This window comes from Pteronotus mesoamericanus, unplaced genomic scaffold, assembly GCF_021234165.1.
Source record: "Pteronotus mesoamericanus isolate MK-2021 breed Mesoamerican mustached bat unplaced genomic scaffold, CSHL_Meso_final scaffold_651, whole genome shotgun sequence".
In the NCBI taxonomy this organism is placed as follows: Eukaryota; Metazoa; Chordata; class Mammalia; order Chiroptera; family Mormoopidae; genus Pteronotus; species Pteronotus mesoamericanus.
The window spans coordinates 47,058,138-47,074,176 of NW_026555325.1; the positions used below are offsets into that span (position 1 = coordinate 47,058,138).

The following is a 16,039-nucleotide window of genomic DNA, read 5'->3' on the forward strand; positions in this document are numbered from 1 at the left end:
CTATAAGATACGAGACTTAGGTCGATGTTTTATTTTTTGCCTATTGATGTATAATTGCTCCAGCACCATCTGTTGAAAAGATTTCCTTTGCTCCAAAAAAGATTAAGTTGTATTTGCATCTTTGTAAAAAATTAGTTCAAAGCCCTAGCTGGCGTTTCTCAGTGGGTTGGGCATCATCCTGCAAACTGAAAGATCGCTGGTTCGATTCCTGGACAGGGCACATGCCTGGGTTGCAGGCTGGGCCCCTGGCTGGGGGCAAGCAAGAGGCAACGGCTCAATGTTTCTATTACACATCAATGTTTCTCTTTCTGTCTAGGGTCCCTCCCTTCCCATCTAAATAAATAATACCTTAAAAAAATTAGTTGGGAATATTTGTATGCATTTATTCCTGGATTCTCTGCTGTGTTCCTTTGATCTGTGTGTCTGTCCTTCTGCCAATATTATATAACCTCGATCTCCGTGTAGCTGTATAAGAAATCTTTTTCAAAATAGTTTTAGCTTTCTTTTTTCCCTTTCCTTTTCATATAAATTTTAGAATAATCTTGTCTCTATCTACAAAAAAATCTTGCTGAGATTTTGATAGGGATGGTGTTAAACCTGTACATAAATTTGAGAATTGAAATCTTTACTGTGTTGATTGTTCCAATTCATGAACATGATATGTCTCTCCACTTATTTAGACCTTTGTTTCTTTTGTCAGCATTTTATGATTTTTAGCATACAGTCCTGTACATTTTGTTCATTTATAACTAATTCTTTTAGCAATTGTAAGTGGTATTGTATTTTAAATTTTGGTGTCCATGTGTTCATTGCTAGTACATAGACACACAATTGAATTTTTTTGTATGTTTATCTTGTATCCTGTGAACTTGCTGAACTCCCTTATTGGTTTTAGATTTTGGAGATTTCTTGGTATTTCTTACATAGACAGTCACTTCAAATAAGGACAGTTTATATCTTCCTTTTGGGTCTGTATGACTTTTGTTTCCTCTTCTTTCCTTATACCACTGACTAGAACTTCAGTACTCTGTTGCAGAAGAGTGGTGAGAACAGATATTCTTGCCTTCTTCCATATATAGAGAAAAAGCATTCAGTGCATTCAGTCTTTTACCATTATATGTAATATTATTTGCATATTTTTGTAGGTGATTTTCATCAAGGTGGTATTCCCCTCTCTTCCTGTTTGAGACTTCAAGAACAAGTGTTTAATTTTGTCAGATTCTTTTTAGTCATCAGTTGATAGGCTCATATGTTTTTTTTTCTCTTTAGCACCTTGATATGGTGGGTTAAACTGACTGATTTTCAAATATTGCACCTTGGAATCGATCCAACTTGGTCAAAGCATACAGTTCTTTTTACATATTACTAGATTTTCTTTTCTAATATTTTGCTAGGGATATTGTTCTGTAGTTTTCTCATTCTCGGACTGTCTTTTTTCTGAATGTAGGATTCTGGGTTGATCGGTTCTTTCCTTTCAGCCCTTAAAAATATTGTGCCCCTTCCATGGTTTCTTTCTTTTTTTAAAATATATTTTATTGATTATGCTATTAGATTTGTTCCAATTTTTCCCTGTTGCCCCCTCCACCCAGCACCTTCCATACCCTCGGGCAGTGCCCCCCACCTTCTGCTTAGTTCATGTCCATGAGTCATGCATATAAGTTCTTTGGCTTCTCCATTTCCTATACTGTTCTTAACATCCCCCTTCCTGTTCTGTAACTACCAATTTGTGCTTCTTAATCACTGCACCTTTTACTCCATTATCCCCCTTCTCCCTCCCAACTTGTAACCATTCAAATTATCTCTGTATCTGTGATTCTTTTTCTGTTCTGCTTGTTTGCTTAGTTTGTTTTTTAGATTCGGTTATTGATAGTTGTGAATTTATTACCTTTTAATGTTCATAGTTTTGATCTTTTTCTTGAATAAGTATCTTTAACATATCATAAATAATGGCTTGGTGATGATAAACTCCTTATCTTTTTCTTGTCTGGGAAGCCCTTTATCTGCCCTTCAATTGTAAATGATAGTTTTGCTGTATAGAGTAATCTAGGTTGTAGGTCCTTGCTTTTCTTCACTCTGAATACTTCTTGTCAGTCCCGTCTAGCCTACAAAGTTTCTTTTGAGAAATTAGTTGACAATCTTATGGGAATTCCTTTGTAGGTAACTATCTGCTTTTCTCTTGCTGCTCTTAAGGTTCTCTCTTTACCTTTAACCTTTGTTATTGCAGTTATGATGTGTCTTGGTGTGGTCCTCTTTGCATCCATCTCTGTTTCCTGCACTTGTATGTCTATTTCCTTTACCAAATTAGGGAAGTTCCCTTTCATTATTTTTTCAAATAAATTTTCAATTTCTTGCTCTTTCTCCTCTCTTTCTGGCACCCCTTTGATTTGAATGTTGGTACACTTGAAGTTGTCTCAGAGGCTCCTTACCCTATTCTCATTTTTTTGGATCCTTTTTCCTTTTTGCTGTTTGGGTTGAATGTTTTTTTCTTCCTTATATTCCAAATCATTGATTTAATTCTTGGCTTCACCCACTCCACTATTGATTCCCTGTAAATTTTTCTTTATTTCACTTAGTGTAACCTTCATTTCTGATTGGATCATTGTAACGCTATTGAAGTACCCACTGAGTTCCTTAAGCATCCTAATAACCAGTGTTTTGAACTCTGCATTTGATAGATTATCTCCATTTTGTTTAGTTCTTTTTCTGGAGTTTTGTTCTGTTCTTTCATTTGGGTCATATTTCTTTGTCTCCTTATTTTGGCAGCCTCCCTATGTTTGTTTCTGTGTATTAGGTAGAGGTGGTTTGATGCCCTGTCGTAGTAGCATGGCCTAATGTAGAAAAGCCACTGTTAACTGCTTGGGTGGGCCTGTAAGTTAGTTGGACCAGACGCTTAAGTAATTGCCAGGGCGGGGCAACCTGTATAAACCACGTTGATGGAATCTCAGATACGGTGTCACTGCTCTGTGATTCTGTGTTGGGGAGAGCTCAGAGAAAGAACAGTGGCCCCTGCCTGGCCTCTGGAGTTTTGTCCCAGAGAAAGCTGTCCCCCGGCACTCTCCCTGATGTTGGACACTAGTTCCTCCCCATATGCCACTGGTGCCCTTCAAGCTTCTGCCCTGGTGCTAGACCCCCATGGGAGTGTGAATAAATCCTAAAGGGCCTGTTGCAGGCCCTTTAAGAGGAGACACCTGAGAAACCTGCAGTTTATTCCACCACCCAATGAAAACTGGTTTTTACAGCAAGAAGTTATGAGGACTGACCTTCTGGCACTGGAAGCCTGGGCGTGTGGGTCTTGTGTTGGGCTGGGATCCCTTGCTCCCTAGGTAGCCCTCTCAGTGTTTATCCCCCACACATGGGTGTAGAACCGTCCTGTTCTGTGTTTCCGTGTCTCTTCCTATCCTACCGTCTGAATGTACATGACTTCTTTAATTCCTTGGTTGTTGGACTTCCATACAGCTCTATTATCTGACAGTTCTGACTGATGTTTGTTTTGTAGCTTAGTTGTAATTTTTCGTGTGGTTGTGTGAGAAGGTGAGCTGTGCTTACTATGCCTCCATCTTGACTGGAAGTCTCTGGTGTCCATGGTTTCTGATAAGCAGTTGTGATTGTTGGGATTGTTTTACCCCTGTTGGTATGGTAAATTTGTAATTTCTTTCACTGCTTTTAAGATTTCTTTATGGCCTTTGAGTTTCATTTTCTTAAACCATGATCCATAAAAGCACATACGGAGAAATGTATGTAACATGAGTACCTGAAGGCTACTTCCTTACAAGGATGTCCTTGTGGCTGTAGTGACCAAGTCCTGCTGAAAATGTGCAGTTGACTCCCTGTTTCTCATTGCATTTGTGGTTGTATGTAAGAGCTTTCTATTTTTCTCTAGAAACTGAATGATTTTACCTGCCTTTATTTTCTAAAAATTCTAGATTTCATAGTTCAGTGGATATGTTTGAACAGTAAAACCATGAAACTATAAATACTTAAATACTATTTATTTTCAGTTTTCTATAGTTGGTTTAGACATAATCCCTATCATTTGGACATTTTCTGTAGAAATCGTAAAAAGATTGAGAATGAACCTGAGCTATAAACCTGCCATTGGAAGATGTAATTATTTAGTCAATGGCCACAAAGAATATTTGATATTTTGAAAGCTTTTTTTTTTTAAAGCATTGTATGGCTTCAAGTGATAAATGGTGAGAATTCACTCTCACAATTATTATTTTTAGCTGTAGTTTGAAGCTCCTTTATTTCCTGCAAGATGAAGCTTTATGTTTAAAATGTTATCAGTTTCATTACTAAGCCATCTTTTACATTTTACTTTACAGATCAATAATCAAAATTTTGAAGGTCGTACTTTCTGATGGTGGTGACAAGCCATGGCGACAGATGATAAAGTTGCCATCTTAACTGATGATGAAGAGGAACAGAAGAGAAAATATGTGCTCGCTGATCCTTTTAATGGGATTTCCAGGGAACCAGAACCACCTTCAAATCAAACACCCTCCTCCACAGAAACATCTGCTATTCCTGAGGAGGAAATAGACTGGATAGAGAAACATTGTGTCAAAATAAACAATGATCTTCTAATTTCCAAGGTCTTTTATTTTTTCTTTTATTCTGCATATGGCTCTCTTTACCCGCTTTTGCCTGTATATTATAAACAGCTGGGAATGTCTCCCAGCCAGAGTGGATTGCTAGTAGGTATTCGATACTTCATTGAATTCTGCAGTGCCCCCTTTTGGGGTGTAGTTGCAGATCGCTTTAAAAAAGGCAAAATTGTTCTCCTCTTTTCTCTTTTGTGTTGGGTTTTATTCAACCTGGGCATCGGATTTGTCAAACCTGCTACCTTGAGATGTGTACCAAAGATTCCCCCAACAGCTCACCCCACCAATTCAAGTCACTTGCTAACCATTCTGCCAACGAATTATTCCATTATCACATCACCACGAATGCGTGAGAAAAGAAACCTGCTTCTTTTCAACGGGCCAATGATGTTAGAAACAGAGCTCAATATCACAGAAGCAGCTCCAAACAAGACAAGTACACCCACTGTGGAGCCTCAGACAGATGAAATTACAGACCATATTAAGGACTTGACCTTGAACCCAAGCACAGGATCCCCTGCCCCCCCAGGAAATGTAACCAGGGAGACAACCACTACTATTGTTGCTACCACCAAATCTTTACCTTCTGACCAGGTCACACTTGTTTATGATCAAAAAGAAGTAGAATCTATATTCTTGGTGATCTTGGTAGTTGTCATCATAGGAGAATTTTTCAGTGCCTCTTCTGTTACCATTGTGGACACGGTAACACTCCAGTATCTGGGAAAACACAGAGACCGCTATGGATTGCAGCGCATGTGGGGCTCCCTGGGGTGGGGCCTGGCAATGCTGTCTGTGGGCATCGGGATTGACTACACCCACATAGAAGTGCTCATTGATGGAAAGGGGTGTAAGCCCCCCGAGTACCGGAACTACCAGATTGTCTTCATTGTCTTCGGAGTTCTCATGACCATGGCCTTGATCGTTGCTACTCAGTTCCGCTTCCGCTACAACCACTTCAAAAATAACGAAAACAAAGGAAAAGAGGTGGAAATCCCTCAGGTAGAGAGGAACAGCCCCACAGAGTCGTCTGAGGACACACCAACCACGACAGGCCACTCGCAGACCTTCAGCTTTTGGGACTTAATCAGACTGCTCTGCAGTGTGCAGTATGGCTCAGTGTTGTTCGTGGCGTGGTTTATGGGTTTTGGATATGGCTTTGTGTTCACTTTCCTCTACTGGCATTTGGAGGATCTGAATGGAACAACCACCCTTTTTGGAGTGTGTTCAGTCCTGAGTCATGTGTCTGAGCTGACGGCTTATTTTTTTAGCCACAAGCTTATTGAATTGATTGGCCACATCAGGTAAGAAACTTACTGTGTCTGCCCCATAGCAATTGGACCTTATCTTTTCATAGTTTTATAGCCACTTTGATCACGTTTATGGATATTATAATTTGTGTTGGGGTGGGAATGGGGCTTCCTATGGCTTTCTCTTTAAGAAAGAAACAAAAGGAAGAAAGTAATGAACCTAATTGGATTATCTAAAACAAAATATGCTGCTCCCTGTTTGTATGCTAAGAGACTCTTACAGTAAATGTTTTGAGGTATAGGAGCACCAGTTTAGTGAGCTGTACTATCTGTGGACCTTGAAGGAAGGGTCCGCCCTTCTCAGGCATTTATGAAGGAGGGCTAAGTGGGTAAAGAGGACTATGTTTTTTTCAGCTTTGTTATTTGCAGCTACTTAATGACACAGATAGACCCTGAATATATAGTGTAGAAAGATGTCTATTACATTAAATAAGGCTGTGATGTGACCCACCATAATCCCTAATTCCTGATATTACATGGAGGAAAATTCTTATATCATTTTTTTTCCTGATTATTACATGAGGTTCTCTATTTTATCTTCCATGAAGACATGGGACATTTAAAAATCTTCCTTTGACCTAAAATTTTCCATATAACCCTTTTAATCAAAAAACGTAAATGCCTAGTGTTTCTTCTGTGTAATGTTTCTTGCCGTGAATGTTTGTCTGAGGTTGATGGAACAGTGCCTTGCCCTTTATTTTGTCTCTGGCTCTATAATGAAGAGCGGCTACACTTAAAACATTCATACATCATAGAAAAGTATGGCATGTCTGTTCCTAAAATTGGAAGTTGCCATAACAAAAAAAGGTACTCTGTGTCTGTGGTAATCCTTTTTTTTTTTTTTTTTTTTGGAGAACATAACAGAAATAACAGAATTTATTTTTAAGTAATTTACTTATGGGACTATAGGTTTGGTGAGGACAGACAGTGCAGCAGTACGGCACAAATTATGTTCCACTCCAGATCCCTGTAACAGCACTTTATTATTATTTGTTTTTACAGTATATTTTATTGATTATGCTATTACAGTTGCCTGATGTTTTTTCTTCCCTTTATTCCCCTCCACCCTGTATCCCCTTCCCACCAGGATGCCCCTCTCTTAGTTCATGTCCATGGGTTGTACATATAAGTTCTTTGGCTTCTCCATTTCCTATACTATTCTTAACCTCCTCTTCTCTATTTTGTACCTACCATTTATGCTTCTTATTCCCGTACCTTTTCTCCCATTCTTCCCCGCCCCTTCCCCTCTGATAACCCTCCATGTGATCTCCATGTCTGTGATTCTGTTGTAGTTGTTCGCTTAGTTTATTTTTCGTTTGTTTTTTTAGGTTCAGTTGTTGATAGTTGTGAGTTTGTTATCATTTTACTGTTCAGAGTTTTGATCTTCTTTTTCTTAGATAAGTCCCTGTAACATTTCATATAGTAAGGGCTTGGTAATGATGAACTCCTTTAGCTTTACTTTGTCTAGGAAGCACTTTGTTTGCCCTTCCATTCTAAATGGGAGCTTTGCTGGATAGAGTAATCTTGGACATTGGTCCTTGCCTTTCATGACTTTGAATACTTCTGTCTAGCCCCTTCTTGCCTGTAAGGTTTCTTTTGAGAAATCAGCTGATAGTCTTATGGGAACTCCTTTGTAGATAACTGTCTCCTTTCTCTTGCTGCTTTTAAGATTCTCTTATCTTTAATCTTGGGTAATGCGATTACAATGTGCTTCAGTGTGTGCTTCCTTGGGTCCAACTTCTTTGGGACTCTCTAATCTTTACATCTGCTGTTTCTATGACAAACTAGAAAAGAGAAACAAGACACTGACAAGATTTGAGAAACATTTGTCTTTTTTCTTTTAATTTCCCTTTTACTAGCTGAAGAAAATTTTCTAATTTAAAGTTTCAGTGTAGACTCATTCTTTCCCTCAAACAACTGTAAGTATACTTTCTTGTTTGGTTTGGTTTCGTTTTAGGGGACCGTGCCCTATTCCTTTTTTTTCCCCTCAAATCTCTGACCCCTTTGTTGTCACTAAACAAAGTAAGGCACTGTGTGGATGGTTCCCAAATCCACAGAGTCCCCAAGTCACATTCAGCGGGAATGATCTGAGAAGAGTTTTGTAATATTAAGGACTTGGAATGTGCTTTAACCTTGTCCAGGTCATGTTTACATTCTCTGAGCCATGTGGGTTGACTAAGGTGAACTAGACACTTCTCTTCAGGCTGGGTGTATGGGTGTAGTCTCACTTCAGCTACTAAAATCATTTATTTCCAGAAAGCTACCCTGTTAGGTCTGCCCCAAGAGAGGAGTTCCCAGATGTCATTATTTAATCAGTAGAATGAATTGAATGTTGACTAAGGACAGAGTATATGTATAGGTTCTATTTTCAAAGAAATTGTTAGGTTCTTCTCACATGGTAAAAGAAGTTTCTTTTCTGCCTTTGCCTTTTGTCTGAGATATATATTTCCATGATAAAATCTTAGCAGGCTTAGTGCCTATTTTGGTAATTACATGAATTTACACTTCTGTTTTTCTTTCCTAAGCATTATTAGTTGTTATGAATCACTTAAAAATCTACAGCTCACTTAACCTTAATTTTTCTGTTTTTATGTACAATAAGCATCTTCCTTTTCTTAAATATGCAATGGAAGAAGGCTCTTGTGATCACATAGTTGCTCCAAAAAGCCTACTGGGATTCCATCAATTTGTAGTTATTTACCTCTTTTGGATTTTAATTCTGTCCAATGAAATGTATTATCTTAACTCTTTTAAAAAGATTCTGAGAGCTGTAGTGAGGCTGTGCCCACATACTCAGGTAGAATGAATATGGCTTTGCTGTTTCTGGTGGAGAATTTTGGGAGCTCAGTCAGGTAGTGGTGGTTGAGATCGGGGGGTTTGAAAATGTGGTGGTGACAGTTTAAACTTTTCCTTGGAAAAATATCAGACCTTAATAATTGATGAGGAGAAATTATCTTTCTACAAATTCGTAGTCTTTATGTTTTCCTCGTTGGGTCATAAGGAGGGATCTCTCTGTGGCTCTTACATATGCATATGTGTTTTTTCAATAGTTTTTGTCTCATTGGGAGTTTAGGGGGGTCAGCACTACCATAAAATCATAAATATCCTAATGTAGTCAAAAGTGGATTTTCCACAAATTCTTTATATTCGCAATAAAGAAAAATTCATACCAGAAAATAATATCTTTAAATAACATGACCAATTTTGATCCATTTAGTGTTTTAACTGCTCAGTTCAGGCCCCATTTTTCAGGGAATAACCTGTCTGTGGTCTACACACATACATACACAGAGTAAATGATTTCTGAATTTGACCTTGGGGTTTTGTCCTTCTCTGGGAAGTGGCTTTCTCAAACAAATAGGAAAATGCTTAGTATTTCCACTAAAAGTAAATTTCTTTTGATTTGAAATCACAAAACTTTGGATTTCTAGAAATATACTAGAAATTAGTATATTTCTAGACTAATTTTTCTAAAGATGATTAATAGACTTATTTAACTAGAAATATAAATGTATCTTACGGGTCTATTCAATATCTTGTTGAATGTTTCAGCAGCCATGAATAGGGTTGTGATAAAAAAATACATTGCTATTAATCATTTGTAAATTTGTAAACCATTACTATCCAGTATTAGGCCTCCACTTACTTTACCTGATTTAAATTTATTTACATTTGAAGGGACACACGAAAATCTACTCAGTAACAATTATTAGCCATTAATTACTACTTAAGAGTAGCTAAGTATCCAAATGAGCTATTCATTTGGGAAGGAAGGAAACACTTGATACAAATAGCCAGAGGAGGAACACACAGGCTTTCCTGGTGGGGCCCTGCAGGAAGACCCAGAACAGATAGCAAGAAGCTGGGCTACCAGCTGAGGACTGTTACAGGAGAAATGGTCTTTCACTGGAGGAATAGGAATCAGCAATATAAAGAGGAGGAAACCGCATCGGGGGTATCAGGGAAGGCTGCACTGAGAAAGCTGAATTCGAGCTGGCCACTGAAGGATCTAGAGGATTGTGTTTATAATTTCTTGTTTTGTCTCTCATCCCCTCCCTTGTTTCCATCTACCTTTGTGTACCATTTTTGATCCTGGATCATCAGGCTCTCAGATCCTCTCCTCACCCTGCGTGGCAGGGTGCTGATTTCCAAAGGCTGCTTCTGCCAGGACCTGGTCTCCTGGCCCCTGTCGGGGTCCAGCTCACGCAGCGCTGCTCTACCAGTTGACTCACCTGGAGAGCTTTAAAAACTCCGAATAGCCCAGACCAGTTACATCAGACTCTCAAGGGTATGCCCAGGCATTCATACTTTTTAAAGGTCCTCAGTTAATTTTAATGTGCAGCCAAGGTTGACAACCACTGAGCTGGGGGTTGGTACAGATGGAGGATTAGAGCGGGGAGGAAGCCCTAGCTCATGCAGCGTCTTCTGTGAGCCTAGGAGAATGTTCCTTCTGACCCTTCCAGGTGGTTCTTTCCCTGGCCTCAAGGAGTTTCCACACAAGCATGTGTTGATCATTACTCAGCTGAGGACTCCAGGGGAACCCTCTGCAGCTGTCTCTGTGTGGCTCTTTCCACCCCTGTGCTCTGCCCTTCTCCCCAGGCTCTCAGCCCTGCCTCCTCAACTCAGGAACCTCGGTGCTCTGGCAGGCAGTGTCTCTGATAGCTGCTGCTTCTCACTGTGGCTCCACCCACAGTGGGTGACCCTGAGCTCTGGTAACATGGCCTTCCCACTTCATCCTTCTGACCTAGACCTTGGAGGCTGCTGCGGTTCCGACCCTACACTGGCTTCTCAGCTCTTTTCACCACCTATCTAACCCGGTCCTTGAATGAAGACAGATTGCTGCCTGATTCTCTTACTAGATCCTGATTCACACAATCCCTAACTGCTTAAGAGGACTTCTGAGAGCAGCGGAGTCCTTTACCATGGCAAAGACAGAATGGGAATAGTAACTCAGTTCTTGATTAAAAGATAAAAAGATGGTGGACCTTAACCAATTTTCTTCCTTCTCATTTTTTTCCTTCTCATTTTTTTAAGGGAGTGTTATTTCTTCCTTAAAAACAACTTTTACCACAATAAAAAAAATTTAAAGACTTAATTTTCACAGTAAATTTGAAATTAGAAGTTATACATGCTCTAAAGGAGCAAGCATTAATCTGTGTTATTTGAAAATCAAAATCCTTCATATTTGTTAAATTTAGGTGAACAGTTGTTTAGGCTTAGAGAATCCCAGGTTAATAGGCTACAGATATGAGTACTAAAAGGACGGGGGCTGGAAAAAAATGGGAGATTGAAGGCCACATGCGTGCTGGTATGAGGAAGAGGAACATGTACTTTATCCTGGGGGCAATAGGGAGCCGCAGCAGAGTTTAGAAGCAGGGGTTGTGGAGGTACCCAGATTTCCACGTATTTGAAATGCAGTAGGTAACTTTGAAGCAGGGAGCCCACTGAGAAGGTTCTTAAAATAGTCTGAGTGGGAGGTGATACAGGCCTGAACAGCAGCAGTTGCAACAGAAATTGAGGGAAGAGATGGATTTGGAAGGTAAAATTGGCAGAATGGTTTAGTCGTATGAAGTGAGGTAGAGATCGCCACATTTGCAGCTTGGGTTTCACTAATCCAAGAGAAAATTCAGGAAGGAGATACAGAATTGGGTCAGCCATCTGATTTCAGTGTTGGCTTTGTTTAGTTTGAAGTTGGAACACCTAGATGGGAATGTCTAGCACAGTTCACTGTAGCCTGAAGCTTAATGGAGAGGTTAGGATTAGGGATACAGATCTGGGATAATTAAAACCAGGAACATGAATAAGATCAACAAGCAAATATTGTGGAAGGAGAGAAATGGGCTGAAGAAGATTAGTTATGGTTGTTTCCAAGATTTTACTCTTAAGTTTCTGATCTTATTAAAATGTTGGTCTGTGCTTTATTTCTTAAAGTAAGTGTCCTCATACTTAAGAACATTTTGTGTTATGAGGGATTGTGTTGTATATTATTCGTTGTAACCTATGCCTACATCTTGCTTCAGGAGCAGATGACCCCCTAAGCACCCTTCCACTGCCATCGCCCGAGCCAGGCACCTTCTATGAGTGTTTGTGAGTGATCTGAAGACACATCAAGGGAGAGGAGATGAGGGGAAAAAAACCAGAAAGGGAATATAAGGAAAAAAGATGGAAAGAAAGGAAAGTAGAAAAAGGAAATACATATTCTTTTTCGGAGATGGTTTCTTTCTGTCCTTATTCACGAAAGGCAGTGGTACACAGTGGTTACATGCATGGGCTGGAGTCAGACTGCCTGGTTCAGAAACAGGCTCTGCTGCTTGGAACCATGTGGCCTCGGACAAGTTACATAATTCTGTTTTGTCATCTGGAAATAGGGATAGCATTAGTACCTACCTCTCACGGTTTTTTATATTGTTTTTTTATTTTTTTATGAGGACCAAGTGAAATAAAACATAGCAATTGTTTAGAATGGTGACCGGTATGTAATAAGAGTTTAGTTCATTTTTTTTACTATTACTTTGTCAGTCGTCTGATATGTTGCTCGTAACTACAAGACCCATTGAATTTAATAAAAATACAGTGACTTAGTTTAATGTCAGAAATGTACAGATCATTAAAGCTGCAAAGTTAAAATGTATGTGGCTTTTGAAATAACTAGTGTTCCCCTTCACAAACATCTTGATCAAATTGAGATACGCCCGCCCCCAATTTATGACTGTAGATTTTTTATATTCTCCCCTGTGCCATTTTTTAGGGCTTGGTGACAATGAGCTACCATCTCTGTAATAGTGGGCATACAATCCCTTGAAAAGAACATCTTTGCAAAGAAATATGTTACCAAATTATGTCATAGCTGTTAGCCTGACTCATCAATAGCAACATTACTGGTCATTGAGCTATTCATAGTTCAGAATAAAAAGGCCATTGTTGCAAGACAGTACAAGTAAATCCAGGGATTTTAGTCATTGTTGTCATATTTGGTTTGTTTTCTCTTCTGCTTTCAGTGGTTGGGTTGACTGAGGCAATCACTGAGTTAAAGAGAGCAGGACTAACTCCGAATGAACTGTAGCTTTTGTAGTTGCAAAAGCCCCTCTTGCCATCTTGTGGGCCAAGGTGGTGGTCTTTGAAGTATGCACCAGACTAAAGACAGCTCCCACGAATTCATTACCGAGGTGTCCCCTGTGGAGCCTGATTAAGCAGTCCTTTGTAATGCTCAAGTTGGACATTTCCTATGGCCTGAAAATTGCATTTTAAGGTATCTACCTGGAATCACATGTACAGGGATGCTTACTTGCATACTGTAGCTTTCTGGTAGTGAGAAAGAGAAGCAGTCTAAATATCCATCAAATGGGGAATGGATATGTTCAATATGGTATTGTCATAATGGAATATTATGTACAAGTTAGAAGAAACAAGCTAACTTCATGGAAAGCTCTCAAAAATATGATGAATGGGGAAAAAAAGCAAGTTTTGGAGTGATACACAATTTGGTACATTTATATGTTTTTATGGATACATCTGCAAGTGTAGAAAGGCATTTAAATTTGTAGAGGGGAAATGCATTCCAAATTCATATTAGCCTTAGCTCTTGGACAGGATGTAAAAAGAAGGGAACTGGGATGGAGGACAAGGGGAACCTACACTTTATTTGTGATATTTAATTTCTTTCAGGAAGTCTGGCAAAATATTCATAATTTTCCACTCATGCTAGATATATGTAGTCTCTACATTTTTATTTAGTATTTTCTATTGGAAAATAGCTTGAAACTTAAGTCTGTGTATAGTGAGTGGATCAATATAATTGTCCTCCTATAGAAGAACCAAATATGTGCATGTGTGTTTGTGTGTATTTTTTAAAGAGACGTACTGTATCAAAATACATCAGGTAAGTACTGAAATTTCGTGCCTCTCATCTGTACACTGCCCATATATTTTTCCCTAAGTTGCAGGAGTATAAAGGATTAAAAGTCTGCTTTATATAATTATCATGGTCCCAGGTCTTATTTTCCCTCTCTTTAAAATGAGATCAGGTGCAAATGTATAGTATCTCATTAGGAATTAATATCAAACTGTACCAAACAACCCTGATTTGGTTAGTAAATATAATATTTCTCTCTATATAAAAAGAAATCAAGATACAAACAAATCCAAGTGGCGTCCCCACAATCATCAAGTTTCTTACTGGCAGTGATTCTGAGTGCGGGTGTTTGCGTGCGCTGTTTAATTTATCTCGAGTCATTCAGCCTTTTTTGTATAAGTGAAAAACCTAAGTGATCTGGCTAATTATATTTCTACTTAGCTATAGAAATATTTGGTAGCTTACAATTATATAATTTTATAGGGTACTTTGCAGAGTAGATAAGAAACTTTCTTAGAAGCTTACTTCATAGCATACCTCTCAGAGGCCTTCCCAATTGGAAGCAAGAATACCACTCCATTCTTCTTTCAGCATCTTTTCTTTGCCTTTTCTCTGCTGAAAACAGGATCTTTGAATAGGAATCCACAGAGCACAAACCATAACTTGTTAACTTTTTCTTTCCTTTACAAAGATAACATGTAGATTAAAGCTCAGACGTTATCAGAAAGAATCAACATTAGGTTACATTTGTATAATATATCTTTGAACCGTGCTGCTGTATGCTGTTGTTGACTGCTGAGTACAGAGTGAGGAAGCCTCAGATGATGGAATGTTGGTAATAGGCCTTGGTTATAATCATGGGGTGTTGGCCAGGCATTTCATTCCATGTAGAAGAATGAGAAAGAGAAGGGCACAAGTTGGTCCAGCCTTGAATCCAGTCATCTTCCTAAGCCCTGTTGGCTACTCTGATAGCTATCCTGTTTTCTTTTGTTCTTTTTTGCCTGTTTACCTAGATAGAGTGTGTGTGTCTATGTGCATATGTATGCTTGACCTAGATTCAAATCCCACTCTAACCATGCCTGACTTTGGATATGTCAGCAGTTAACTCTGTTAAGTCTCAGGTTCCTCAATTTAAAATGGGTATAATAATTGTACCTAATGCATAGCATTGTTATCAAGATTAATGAGATTATGCATGGCACACAGTAAGCGCTCATCTATAAACACTTATTATTACTGTTATTCACTCCTTTAACAAGTATTTATTAAGCACATACTTAGGTGGCAGGCACTTTTCTAGTCCCTGGAGACACACGGAGTGCATAAGATAATATGGAGTGCATAATATGATAGACTAGGCCAGTCCTCATGGGACTAACACTCTATTGGGGTAGACAATAAGCAGTAAACAAATTATTTTATTTCTGATAATGATGAGTGATAATATGGCAAAAATAATGCAGGATGTGGGGTCCCGGAGTGATGGAGGAGAGCTGACTGTGTAATTGGGAAGGGAGGGAGGCTTTCTCTGAGGAAGTGACATTAGAGCAGAGGTCTGAATAGAGGCTACTCAGTAAAGACTTAGGGGCCAGAGGAGACCTGCAAGCATGAATGGCCTAAGGAGAGAATGAGGAATAACAGGGAGCCATGAGGCGGGCAGGGATCCTGTAGGACCTTGAGGGTCATGCTGAGAGATAGGATGTTATTCTAAGGGAAGTGGGAAGCCATTGGTAAGTTTGAGCAAGGGGTGATGTGAACCGCTGTCTGCTTTTATGTTTTTTTAAAATAATTACATGGATGGAGAATTTATTATCATTATATACCTTGCCCTGCTTTAGAAGGGTCCTATTTTACTTCATTCCCTGAGTTTCAGAGAACTTACAAGTTTTTTTTCCTTGAGTTATAAGCTGATAATTCATGCACTTTTTTGAAGTAGTGTCTCCATCAAGATAAAGTTGTTTTTTTTTTTAAGCAACTTCAAAATTTCTGAATAGCCATAGAATCTGGAGGATCAAAAAAATGAAACTTTAAAAATATTCAGCCTTAACAAAAAATATAATTACAGGATAGTATTGTAAAAGTAGCAATAGTTTTTACACTGCCGTTTGAACACTCATATAAAAGTGCTTACAGAGGCTCTGTGCTGAATGCTGTACCGCCGAGCCCTCCTTAATCTTTTGAACGGCCTGTGAGTTGGGCATCGGTATGTCCATTTCCGAGAGAAGCCCAGAGTGGCTAAGTAAGTTGCCTGTGGTGACACAGCTAGTACACAG

At 39.0% G+C, this 16,039-nt stretch overlaps 1 protein-coding gene across 4 annotated transcripts in view; it reads left to right on the forward strand.

Moving 5' to 3' along the window:
- Positions 1 to 16,039, forward strand: part of MFSD6 (major facilitator superfamily domain containing 6) — a 70,242-nt gene that overhangs the window by 15,549 nt on the left and 38,654 nt on the right. For all 4 annotated transcript variants that reach the window (XM_054562632.1, XM_054562633.1, XM_054562631.1 and 1 more), the window contains one exon: positions 4,326 to 5,908. In XM_054562632.1, the coding sequence (XP_054418607.1) occupies positions 4,377 to 5,908 (1,532 nt within the window). In that variant the 5' untranslated portion in view covers positions 4,326 to 4,376. The remainder of the gene's footprint in view (positions 1 to 4,325; positions 5,909 to 16,039) is intronic.